At 43.1% G+C, this 13,012-nt stretch overlaps 1 protein-coding gene across 1 annotated transcript in view; it reads right to left on the reverse strand.

The window, feature by feature from the left end:
* Positions 1-7,619: 7,619 nt before the first annotated feature.
* FOXN4 (forkhead box N4) overlaps positions 7,620-13,012 on the reverse strand; it is a 39,128-nt gene continuing 33,735 nt past the window's right edge. The window contains exon 10 of the mRNA XM_077461315.1: positions 7,620-12,402. Within this exon, the coding sequence (XP_077317441.1) occupies positions 12,152-12,402 (251 nt within the window). The 3' untranslated portion in view covers positions 7,620-12,151. The remainder of the gene's footprint in view (positions 12,403-13,012) is intronic.

Consider the following 13,012-nt stretch of genomic DNA (forward strand, 5'->3'; position numbering starts at 1 on the left):
ATCTTCAAAGATATTAATAGTAAAAAGGTCAGGTCTGAGCATGTAGGCCTTCTACAAAATAATCTAGAGTGGGTTACTGGGGACAAAGAGAGGGCAAATTTATTGAATAGTTTCTTCAGCTCTGTGTATACAAAGGAGCATGGGGGGGCTCATGTCCACAATGTGGGTGGTAGTGACACAGCCCCAAATAATCCACAATGGCTCAGAAGTGATATGGTCCAGAAATATTTAGACAGAATAAAGGTGGATAAAGCACCTGGACCAGATGGCATCCACCCACAGATCCTAAAAGAATTGAGCTTTGTCATTTCAAGGCCATTGTTTCTAATATTTAGGAACTTGTTAATGACTAGAATGGTACCACTGGATTGGCGCAGGGCCAATATGGTGCCCTTATTTGAAAAGGGATTAAAGTCTTTACTAAGTAACTATAGACCTGTTATCTATAGTCGGGAGGATACTGGAGAGTTTAACTACTTGCCACCCGGCCAATGTACATATACAGCTGGGTGGGCGCTCTCTCCTTCTGAATGGACGTTCAGGAACGTCCTTCAGAAGGAGGGGGATCGCAGCAGCGTGATCCTGATGTGCTCGTGTCACCCGGACACGGTGCATCTCCGATCGGCAGGAGGGCTCTGTGATTGGCCCTCCTGATCACATGATCACATGACGGCTGTGTCCAATCACAGCCGTCATGTGATGTAAACACAGAGCCGGTTGCTAGGCAATCGATTCTCCTCTCCTCACACGGAAGTTGTCGGTGAGGAGAGGAGAGCAGATCGCTGCAGCCGGCTGGTGATCAGCTGTTTTTTACAGCTTTTTACTCATGGATCACCAACCTAGTCACATGTTCCAATGATTATCTGCACACATATGTCCATGATCACCCGCACACATCTGTACATGATCATTTGCGTACATATGTCCGTGATCACACAAACCAATTATTATACGCTTAACGGAATTAAAGGAGAATGGAGAATTAAAGAAGAAAATATTTTTTTTTCCTAAATTTCCTTTTTTTTCGCTTATATCGCAAAAAAGTTGTGAATAAATACAGCCAAAATAAAACTCTATTTGTTTGAACAAAATGATAAAAATTTCATTTGGGTAAAGAGTAGCATGACCACGCAATGTCATTGAAAGTGCGAGAGCGCTGAAAGCTGAAAAATGGTCTGGAAAGGAAGGGGGCGAAAGTGCCCAGTATTGATGTGGTTAATAAAATATCACATAGACGAATTCTTGCTGGAAAAAAATATTTTAAGCAATAGACAGCATGGATTCATGAAAGACAGAAGATGTCAAACATATCTGATTTCTTTTTATGAGGAGGTAAGTAAAACCTTGGACAGAGGGGTGGCTGTGAACGTGGTATACTTGGATTTTGCAAAAGCGTCTCCCACACACGGCTCATGTGTAAGGTAAAGTCTACAGGCTTGGAGAGATCAATTTGTAAATGGACAGAAAACTGGCTAAAAGACAGAATTCAGAGAGTAGTGGTTAATGACTGTTACTCTGAATGGTCTAAGGTTATCAGTGGTGTACCCCAAGGTTCAGTGCTGAGACCCTTACTTTTTGATATCTTTATAACTGATTTAGGGTCTGGGATTAAAAGTATAATTTCTGTCTTTGCAGATGACACTAAGTTATGCAGTGGAATAACATCCTTACAGGATGTCACCAGTTTACAAGCCGACCTCAATGCTCTGTCTAATTGGGCAACTAAGTGGCAAATGAGGTTTAATGTTGATAAATGTAAAGTTATGTACTTGGGGGCTAAGAATATGCATGCAACATACATACTAGGGGGAGTACAACTGGGGGAATCAATGGTGGTGAAGGATCTGGGGGTTTTGGTAAGCATAAGCTCAATAATAGCATGCAATGTGTCAGGGCTGGGCTCATCCCTTTCTTCTAGAGCTCTGTGCTCAGCTGTCGGTTAATTGCCAGCACTATTCATTCTACAGTGACTCACCTGGTCTTGATTTCCTGCACGTCAGCTAGCTCTGCTAGCTATTTAAACTGCATCAATCAGATCTTCTGTGCCTTCGCCTTGGTCAACATATCCAGACTCTGCTGTGTTTTACTGTGAAAGACTTTTGCTTGGCTGACTCCCCTTCTGGTTCCTGAGCCTGTTTGCTGCACTCGACTTCACTGATCTCTGGACTCCTGTTTCTCTGGCTTATTCTGACTAGGGATGGGCAAATGGTTAGGCCCGAGCATAAGTTCGGGCCAAACTTTGGTTATTTGGATGTTCTGCGGGGCAAATTCGAAAGCTGCCTCAACACTGTTAAAGTCTATGGGACACTAACATGAAAAATCAAAAGTGTTAATTTTAAAGGCTTATATGCAAGTTATTGTCATAAAAAGTGTTTGGGGACCTGGGTCTTGCCCCAGGGACTGTATCATGACATTTCTAAAGGAAACATTGTAATTTAAAACTGATTGCGGCTGTAATGAATTGTCGGGTCTCGGCAATATAGATAAAACTCATTGAAAAAAAGAGCATGGGATCTCCCCCCCCCCCCCAGTCCATTCCCAGGCCCTTTGGGTCTGTTATGAATATTAAGGGAAACCCCGAACCAAAATTAAAAAAGAAATTGAGTGAGGGTCCCCCTAAAATCCATATCAGGCCCTTCGGTTCTTATATGGAAATTAGGGGGAACCCTGTGCCAAATAAAAAAAAATGGCGTAGGCCCCCCCCCAAATCCACACCAGACCCTTATCCGAGCACGCAACCTGGCAGGCCGCAGGAAAAGAGGGGGGACGAGTGCCCCTCCTCCTGAACTGTACCAGGCCACATGCCCTCAACATGGGGAGGGTGCTTTGGGGTAGCCCCCCAAAGCACCTTGTCCCCATGTTGTTGGGGACAAGGGCCTCATCCCCACAACCCTTGCCTGGTGGTTGTGGGGGTCTGCGGGCAGGGAGCTTATTGGAATATGGAAGCCCCCTTTAACAAGGGGACCCCCAGATCCCGGGCTCCCCTCCTGTGTGAAATGTAACGGGGTACAAATGTACCCCTACCATTTCACAAAGAAAGTATCAAAATGTTAAAATCGACAAGACACAGTTTGGGGACAAGTCCTTTATTAAAAAATAAAAAAATAAAAATGTCCCACGATGTCATCTTCTTCACACAGTGACAGACCAAAAATGAGAAAAAAAAATCTGCAACTGACCCGCCTCCATGGAAAGCTCCCGATGTCTGATGTGTCTTGGCTTGTGACAGTTCTTATATAACTGAGGGTGGGGCCACCGGTTTAGGTAACCAGGTAACCTCGCCCCCTCGGGGAAGCCATAAGGAAGTCCCTGTGGTGTCAGAGGGGGCGGGGTCGCCCGGGGACGTAACTGGGTGACCCTGCCCCCTCTAACGCCACAGGGAAGCCATAGGGAAGTCCGCAATCCATAGGGAAGCCATAGGGAAGTCCGCAATCAGTTTGAAATTTAGAAATCAAATTTTGCTGTGGTACTGTTCTAAACACGGGAAATTTGCGCCACTTTACAGGCATACTATAGACACCCCCCAGGCACAATATTAAAAGGAATATTTCATTTTTATTGTTTCACTTTAAGCATTAAAAAAAAATCACTGCTCCCGAAAACTGAAGTTTTTTGAAAAAAAAAAAATTGCATTGATACATGTCCCCTGGGGCAGGACCTGGGTCCCCAAACACTTTTTGTGACAATTACTTGCATATAAGCCTTTAAATTTAGCACTTTTGATTATTCGTGTTCGTGTGTTCTGACAAGTTTTTTGCCTGTTCGGTATGTTCTGGTGCAAACCGAACCTGGGGGTGTTCAACTCATCCCTAGTTCTGACTACCCGTCCTGGCTACAGAACTATGGCTATGTTTTGACTACATTTGCTCTTTTTATACCATTTTATTAAATAGTATGACTTTTACTGCACTTCTGTCTCAGTCTGATTCATGGTTCTTGACATTAGGCAAAGGCCATAAATTCAGAAGATGCAAGCAATACACTTGTTGGTAATATTTTTTCCAGATTGAACGAGCAGGATCACTGCATGGATCCGTTTGTCATAGCGTTACGGGCGCTCCTGAGTTGCACGGATGCTCCTGAGTCGCACTGCTCACCTAGATCCTCCCACTGAGGCTGTTCTGGTGCAACCTGTGTTGCAGGCCATCCCTGCTGATGCTCCAGTCTCTGTGCAGGTACCCGTCTCGAATATTACCTCTATAAGAGGTGTCTCCACTTCCCAGGGGTTTGGGGGCGATCCAGTTCAATGCAGAGGGTTTCTCAACCAGGTTGGGATATACTTTGAGATGCTGCCCTAGGCGTTTCCCATTGATAGAAGCAAAGTAAGCTTTCTGAAAGAGCCTTGGGCTGGTTAAACTCTCTATGGGAGACACAAAAACTCTATCGTCCTGAGTTACCCTGAGTTTGTGGCTTCCTTTAAAAGGGTATTTGATGTTCCCACATGCACCACTTCTGCTGCCAAGAGCCTCATGTCCATCAAACAGAGTACGAAAACTTTTGCCGATTACGCCAATTCCATACTCTGGCAGCAGAGATGCTTGGAACAATGAGGCCCTCGTGGCTGCTTTTTCACTTGGTTTCTCGGATGCCATCAAAGGTGAGATAGCAGCCCCAGACATACCCACTGAGCTGGAGAGGTTTGCTGTTCCCATTGACTCCAGGCGCCTGTGATGTTAGCACCTGAGGCCGAACCGTCCCTCGGTCCTCAGATGATGCCACCGACATCTTCGGTAAGGGTCCGGGAATCAGGAAATGAAGCCTTGGGGCTTCACTTCCCAGTTCCCTACTGCGAATGCGCGAGTCGCGCTGTGCAATCCGAATGGTCCCTGTTGTCTCTGGGACCCGTGTGTGTCCCAGCAGACAGCGCGGTGGGACGTGAAGAGGCGTAGACTGCTGCGGGAGTCTATGCCTAGAAGTGGGTGCAAATACCTTTCTAAGCCCACGTACACACGGTCGGAGATTTTGCCAACCAAATCTGTCGGATTTTGCCCGTCGGATTTAGTCCGACGGATTGTGTCCGAAACTGTTGCATACACACGGTTGGGCCAAGTTGGCGAAAAATCCGATCTTTCAGAACGTGATGACGTAATTGCGTTACGATGGGACTACATTCAGGCTAGTAGCCAATAGCTTTGATGTAGGAATTTGATCTGAGCATGCGTGGCACTTGGTCCGATCAAAATGCTCTACACATGATCGGATTAGGTCCACCTGGCCCAGTTGGTCGGGAAATATTTCCAACATGTTGGAAAATTGGGTTGGACGGAGATTCGGACGGAATCAGTCCGATGCATACCACACACAGTTGGATTATCTGACGACACGGTCCGATAAGACTCATTCCGACAGATTCTCCGACCGTGTGTAAAAGGGCTTAGACAGAAAAAGACGAAAAAATACCCTTCTTAGACGAAAAATGGAGATTCAATTTTTGTGTGAACCTCCGCTTTAAGGATCACTGTGTCTTTAGGAGGAGGCAGAGATTGTGCCTTTTGTGGCCGGACAGGTCCCTTCCTGAAGTCTTGTTCTACCTGTCTGGGAGAACGCTTGCAGCTGAGGTCCTGTAGGTGACAGACCTTAGGTGGCATTGTTTCGTCCCCAGTTATCCAGAAGGATAAGCCCCTGGTTCCAGTGACCCTTTCTTGGTCTGAGTCATCCATCGAGATACAGGCTCTAATCGACTGAGGTTGCAGGCCTGTTCATTGATGGTGCCTTTATGTCTAAGCACTCAATTCCGCTGCAGCTTCGTGCCACTCCACTTGCCATTGAGGCTATTGATGAGAGATGCCCATGTGACTCATGAGACTGCTCCCTTGACCATGGCTGTAGGAGCTCTTCACCATGAGATTTCCCGGTGGTTATTGGTTATCCTTGGTTACAGAGGCATGATCCCTCTTTTCATTGGCTTTGCGCTGAGGTTCTTTCCTGGTCGCCACAATGCAGAAAAACATGTTTTCAGGAAGTGGGTAAGGCCTAGTGCACCTCTTTACTCTCCTCCCTGCCGCAGTGATGTCTTTGACAAAGGTCAAGCCGGTAGTTTGCCTCCACACTGGTCATATGATTGCGCAATTGGCTTCAACCTGGTGCCATACCCCATCCATGCCGGGTTTACCCTTTGTCTGTCTTGGGGGACAAAGCCATGGAGGAGTATGTTACCGACGCACTTTCTCAAGGATTCAGGGAGTGATGTTAAGGAGGTCAGTACCATGTGAATTGGTAGAGCACACTACTGGGGGGTGAGAGGGCAGTGCTGTGTGTGTTTAAGGAGGGGGATGTGGTGGGAAGGGGGCAGGGGACAGTACTGTGGGGAGAAGGACACTGCTGTGAATAAAAGGGGATTCAATACACTGAAGGGAAAACTGTGAAATGAAGTGGGGGACTGAGGACACTGATGTAAGGATGGGATTGTGATCTAAAGGGGGCTGTGATGTAAAGGAGTCTTTGCACAAATATGCGATTTGGACCTGCTGAAAGAAAACGTTACTAATCGGACCCCCATACATGACCCCTACAGGAACCCCTAGGAAGTATAAAATGTAAATCCAATTGCCTAAAAGAGTCAGTAGCTGAACAGTCCTCCTGCAGCACATACCATGTCGCTGTTTTGGAGCAAGATATCAGGAAAGAAGGACAGTGTCATGGCTGAGGTGGAAAGAAGAGTTCCCTTTAGGCTTCAAGGCAATATTGTTCTTGTACATTAGGGCCACTAACTCTGAGACCCTCCATGCAGAGGTTATAGCTCTGCAAAGAAAATATGTCAAAATATAAAATGCCAGCCACAACCACCAGAAAAGGTGGGCTAGCAACCACACATCTGAAGGGGGTCTAGGAGATAAAAAGCCACCCTGGACCTGATCATTTAAATAGGGTTTCTGCCCTGTACTCAGTGCTAAATCTTCTGCAGGCAGGGTTAACAGGAGGATGTACCCTATCCTTTCTTTGCCCTTCACGATGGGCATAACCCCGCAGGGGTCTTCAGACACACAGCTCTGCTGCTGGCAGGCCCTGGACCTGTAAAGCACCCCCTGGTAAACTTCACATGTTGCACTGCCAGCAGGCTAGTCCTGCTTCTTCAATCCGGTGGAGTCTGGTGACAATCCCCCAAGGCTCTGACCAGAAGCTACAGTCAATTGATTTGGAAGCTGCAGTAGGAGTCACAATGGCTATGGTCCAGCAGAAATCTTGATAGAAGAGTCAGGTTGGCAGAAGAATTATCCTCATCAAAATAAAAACCTCCATATGAAGAAGGTAAGCTTATTTCAGTAAAGAGGAGGTCCACCACCTTAGGGCACTAGCAAAAAATAGAAGCTGACTGGGAGGGTTTTATAGGGGTTGTTCCCGTCACTTTTTTTTTTTGCCACTGCCCAATAGGCCTTCTATTTTCACCTAATGACTATGGATCTTGTGTCCCTTACTGTACCACTAAAAAATTATTTTAGGCCCCCATATTCTGGTGGAGGCAGCAGGTTCTGTAGGCCTGTCCGGGCTTTATTTTACCTGGCTACATAGCCAAGCTCTTCTTTGTTTTCACATTGTTGCCAGCCCAAATAGTAGTTATAAAACGTACCCCTGTGTGAAATATGTTATTAGTCAAAAAGTGAATAAAAAAAAAACATTCCCAGTTTTAAATGAGGTCTTTACTAAACAAAGAACTGAAGAGACAAGTAACAAAAATAATTAACCGCTTAATTTACAGACGTCTGTTTAAAATAATAAATATAAATAAATTTACAGATAATACTGCCTAATACAATATTATTACATATAAAAAACATAATGTAAAAAAAATGCATCCTACACTACTAACCTACAAATGAGGCTGAGGAACAGTTGGTAATTAAGCAATGTATAGTGATTTGAACAATGATACAGAACAAGTCACGGTATAAGGCCGGGTTCGTGCCTGGGGTCCGGTGTGTGTCTGTTCACTGTTTAATATAATTCAGGTCTGAATTTTTGCCTGAATTAGCACCTGAATTGGGTCCAAACACGCACAGGACCCTTTTTAAATGTGAGTCGCTCTCCACTGAGAGCCGGTCACACTCGCCTGTTATGCAAATTGGATGCGGAGAAACCCCCACATCCAAGTCACATATATGTGAACACAGCCTTATAAAGAACATGAAATCACAACTCTAAGCAAACTGATTGATACACAACTGATTTAAATATATTGTATGTATATTATTTTGTTATTTTTAGGTATTTCTTTGGGCCAAAAACCTTTGCCACACTGTGAATTCCTGGTTCAGCTTCTTGTTTCAGCTGCCTACTCACTGGACAGAGATGATGATGCTGATCTCCTGTCCAACAAGCAGGTTGGAATGGGAAAGGTGACACTGGAAGCTACACAAGGAAATAGGGTATTCATTTCCCTTGCTTTGCATCTTAGCATTTGCATATGATTCACAAGACTGGGTGAATGGTGAATCTCGTGGCTGTCAAAATAATTCACATATATGATTTTCAACTGTGTATTTAGCTGTTTACCTGGAGTTCATGTTTAAACAGACATAGCTAGCCTTTATTACAGATATACTCCTTGGCTGAAATATTAAAATATGGATCCTTCATTTGCTTAATATTAAATGTAATTTATAAAAATCACCAGGTTTGTATTTCATTTAAAAAAAAATGATAGACTGCGCTTCTCAGTCTTTTAAAAGTAGCTATGCATGTTTTATAATGCTCTTCCCTTTAATGACTTTGCTTTCATCACTTATTACCTGTGTAGCAGGTTAGTAAAATACACCACAATACTGTCTGAGGACATTGTGAGGTAATTCTATTCATGACTGTAAACATGAATTCTCTGCATGGTTTGTAGTTAAATGGCTGTTATTAATCTATGGCTCAAGGCTTTGGTGTTTTACCAATGACCACGAATTATGTAATGAAAATTTAAAACGTAACATTTAATGATAATGCATACATGTGTTTAATGGTCAGATTTAAAAAAAAAAAAAAAAAACGTGCTCTTTTTGCATTTCAAGGCTTAAAGTGGAACTAAATCCTCCTATCTGAATATAACTGATCAAATCTAAAGCACCAAGTATCAGTTCTCTGTGCTGTCTCCTCCCTTTGCTATCTGCATGAGTCACTCATAACAGTTTATGCCGACTCCACAGCATCCTGGGCAATGGCCTCACCTCCCTGCAGTACACAGTAAAGGACTGACAGCCTCAGTTGTGTATGTTTCCCCTTGATTCTGTGTAGAGGGGGTGGGTCCGTTCCCTCCATTTAGCTGTCAGATTAAATTGAAGCTGTGTGCTTTAGCTATGCAATGTGTGATGTCAGTTCCCTGCCCCCTGCCTTCTACTGCTGAAAAATAACCTTTGATCAGTGTAGGTGAGTGGATCTGGAGAAGAGAAGACTGCAGATAAACAGGTACAACCTATGAAGGATGATTCGTCTCATCTCTGTGTATCACTTGTGGCCAGCCACTTCACTCGGTATACATTGCCTTGAAAAATTATTCATACTCCTTGACGTTTTCCACATTTTGTCATCTTACAACCAAAAACGTAAATGTATTTTATTGGGATTTTATGAGATAGACCAACACAAAATGGCAAATAATTATTAAGTGGAAGGAAAATGATAAATGTTTTTCAAATGTTTTCTACAAATAAAGATGTGAAAAGTGTGGTGTGCATTTGTATTCAGCCCCCTGAGTCAATACTTTGTAGAACCACCTTTCGCTGCAATTACAGCTGCAAATCTTTTAGGGTATGTCTCTACCAGCTTTGCATGTATAGAGAGTGAATTTTCTTTGCCTATTCTTCTTTGCAAAATAGATTGGATGGATTGGAATTGGATGGAGAGGGTCTGTGAACAAAATTTTCAAGTCTTGCCACAGATTCTTAATTGGATTTAGGTCTGGACTTTGACTGGGCCATTTTCATGAATATGCTTTGATCTAAACCAATCCATTGAAGCTCTGGCTGTATGTTTAGGGTCGTTGTCCTGCTGGAAGGTGACCCTCCGCCTCAGTCTCAAGTCTTTTGCAGACTTTCTTATAAGATTGCCCTGCATTTGGCTCCATCCATCTTCCCATCAACTCTGACCAGTTTCCCTGTCCCTGCTGAAGAAAAGCATCCCCACAACATGATGCTGCATCTCCATGTTTCACAGTGGGGATGGTGTGTCCAGGGTGATGTGCAGTGTTAGTTTTTCGCCACACTTAGCATTTTGTTTTTTATGCCAAAAGTTCAATTTTGGTCTCATCTGACCAGAGCCCCTTGTTCCACATGTTTGTTTTCTTCTTGCCACTCTTACATAAAGGCCAGATTTGTGGAGTGCACAACTAATAGTTTTCCTGTGGACAGATTCTCCCACCTGAAATGTGGATCTCTGCAGCTCCTCCAGAGTTACCATGGGACTCTTGCCTGCTTCTCTGATGAATGCTCTGCTTGCCTGGCCTGTCAGTTTAGGTGGATGGCCATGTCTTGGTAGATTTGCAGTTGTGCCATACTCCCATTTTCGGATGATGGATTGAACAGTGCTCCGTGCGATGTTCAAAGCTTGGCATATTTTTTTAGAGCCAAACACTGCTTTAAACTTCTCTACAACTTTATCCTTGACCTGTGTAATGTGTTCTTGGCCTTCATGATGTTCATGATGCTGTTTGTTCACTAAGGTTATTTAGCAAACCTCTAAGGGCTTCACATAACAGCTGTATCTTATATTGAGATTAAATTACATGCAGGTGGATTTTATTTACTAATTAGACTTCTGAAAGCAATTGGTTCTACTAGATTTTAGTTAGGGGTATCAAAGTAAAGGGGGCTGAAGACAAATGCACGCCATGCTTTTCACATATTTATTTGTAAAAAAAATTGAAAACCATTTATCATTTTCCTTCCACTTCAAAATTATGTGTCACTTTGTGATGGTCTATCACATAAAATCTCAATAAAATACATTTACGTTTTTGGGTGTAACATGACAAAAAGTGGAAAATTTCAAGGGGTATGAATACTTTTTCAAGGCACTGTATGTAAAGGTTTACAACCACTTTAGTTTTTTCTATTTAAAGTAGAACTAAAGGCACATTTTTCTTTTAAAAATTTTGGATAGAGTAAGGGAGGGATATAAACCATGTCAGTTTGTTATGGCATCTGTGCCCCACTGGGGAAATTTCTCTTTCCGTGCCATAGCCAAAACAGGAAATGAGAGGAAATTCTTCCAAAATGAGGGAATCCCTTGTCACCAGGGTGCCCAGAACTAGTGCCCCTATTGGAAGTTTTCCCCTTGATTCTTGTTCTGGTCACAATCCAATAGAGAGGTTGGGAGAATTATAGAATATAGAATTTACCTAGTGGGAGCACAAACTGCAAAAAAAACCTTCTACTACATACACCTGAATTTGGAAATAAAAGTAACGAGTGTTTGAAACCTCATTTTGGAGCAATGCTTTCTCATAAATGAGTTTTTCTTCAATTCTGGCAACTGATTTTGATTTCCTACAGACATGGACTAAGAACACATTATTACAGTGGTGCATGCTGCCCTTTCCCATAATTTGCTCCATGCGTTTCCTAGGAATTCCTCTTGCTTGGTGGGAACAAATCAAGTGTTATGCTCTTTCCAGTAGAAATGACAACCTTACTAGCACAAAACACCCCTAAATAGTAAAACTGGACAAATATACAGTAATTATTATTATTGTATCAGGTGAAATGGAGTTACAATGTATCAAATTGTACATTGTCAGACAGGAATCACAACTGCTCTGCAACTTGCTCTATTGGCTCTTTGACAGAAAACTAAATTTTAAAAATCATACCATTTTGAGTGCTATTGAAGTCACATTTATCTCTATTCTATTGGCAACAATTAACCATACCGAGTTCAGTGCAGCTTGCATTTTCATACCAGAACACTGGATATCCACAGTCATCTTCACAGATCACCAGAAACATTTTATTGTAGCAAACATCCCAGGAAAATAAACTGCTTCTCAGAAATCCTGTACTGCTTGCCCACTTTGATTCCGAATGGCGTATTAATGGTAGAGACAGATACAAATAAAATGTACATTGATGGCCAGATAATAAAGGCAGCGCTTGCAACGTGCAGAAAATAAGTGAATGCACATATTAGTTCCTCACATTCTGCTTCCGGCGCAATCTGCAGTAGACCAGTAGGCCTATAGCAATGCAATGGGTTTATTGCCCTGTCCTGCCACACACTGGGAAGGTGTCACATTGTCCAAATTTGCATATGTGGTGTACAGGCTGGTGACATGAAAGTCTGTAAAGGAGTGGTCACTGCTGCTAGAAACTGGTGTCAGACCAATGGTCCCCAAGTCACAGTCTGATAGCTGGATTGGGGAGTTGCTAAATGCAGCTAGTGTGTCCAGATTAAAGCTTTCATCCTTCATGTCTTCCCATATGTTACCTTGAAAAGAAAAATACAATATATAAGTATTGATATATTACTAATAACATGTGGGCTGTGGGCTCTGTTTTAAGTATCTTAGGTGTCTTAAAGCTGAGCTTTACCCATAACAACTCAATTAAAAACAATGTTCTTTAGCAAGGAACATACATTCAACATTAATAAATATGCTACTAAAATGAGTGTGTGCAGTAAATCGCCTCTAGTATTGCTCCTGTTTCTTCTTGCTGAAGGCTGCCATTTTGCTGAAGCCCAGAGCCCCTGAGCAGCAGTAAATCTGTAGGCTATCAGCAGACCAGTATCTACATTTTAGGCACAATGCCGAAAGCAACTGAGCATGTGCAGAGAAGGGGGGGGGGCAGTGTATTACTGGATTTTAAACCATATAGGCACTTATTTTTATTGTTTAACATAGCTTTACCTGCAAATGGGGCCAGTATTAAGTGATTGTAAAGTCTAGTTTTTTTTCTATAAATATAACAAACATGTTATACTTACCTGCTCTGTGCAGTGATTTTGCACCGGGCAGCCCAGATCCTGCTCTTCTCGGGTTCTTCTTTGGCTCTTCTGGCCCCTTCCTCCTGTTGAGTGCAGTTTGCTATGGGGGCAC

Source organism: Lithobates pipiens, unplaced genomic scaffold (genome assembly GCF_037356315.1).
Source record: "Lithobates pipiens isolate NorthernLeopardFrog02 unplaced genomic scaffold, aLitPip1_a1.2 Scaffold_3, whole genome shotgun sequence".
Lineage (NCBI taxonomy): Eukaryota > Metazoa > Chordata > Amphibia > Anura > Ranidae > Lithobates > Lithobates pipiens.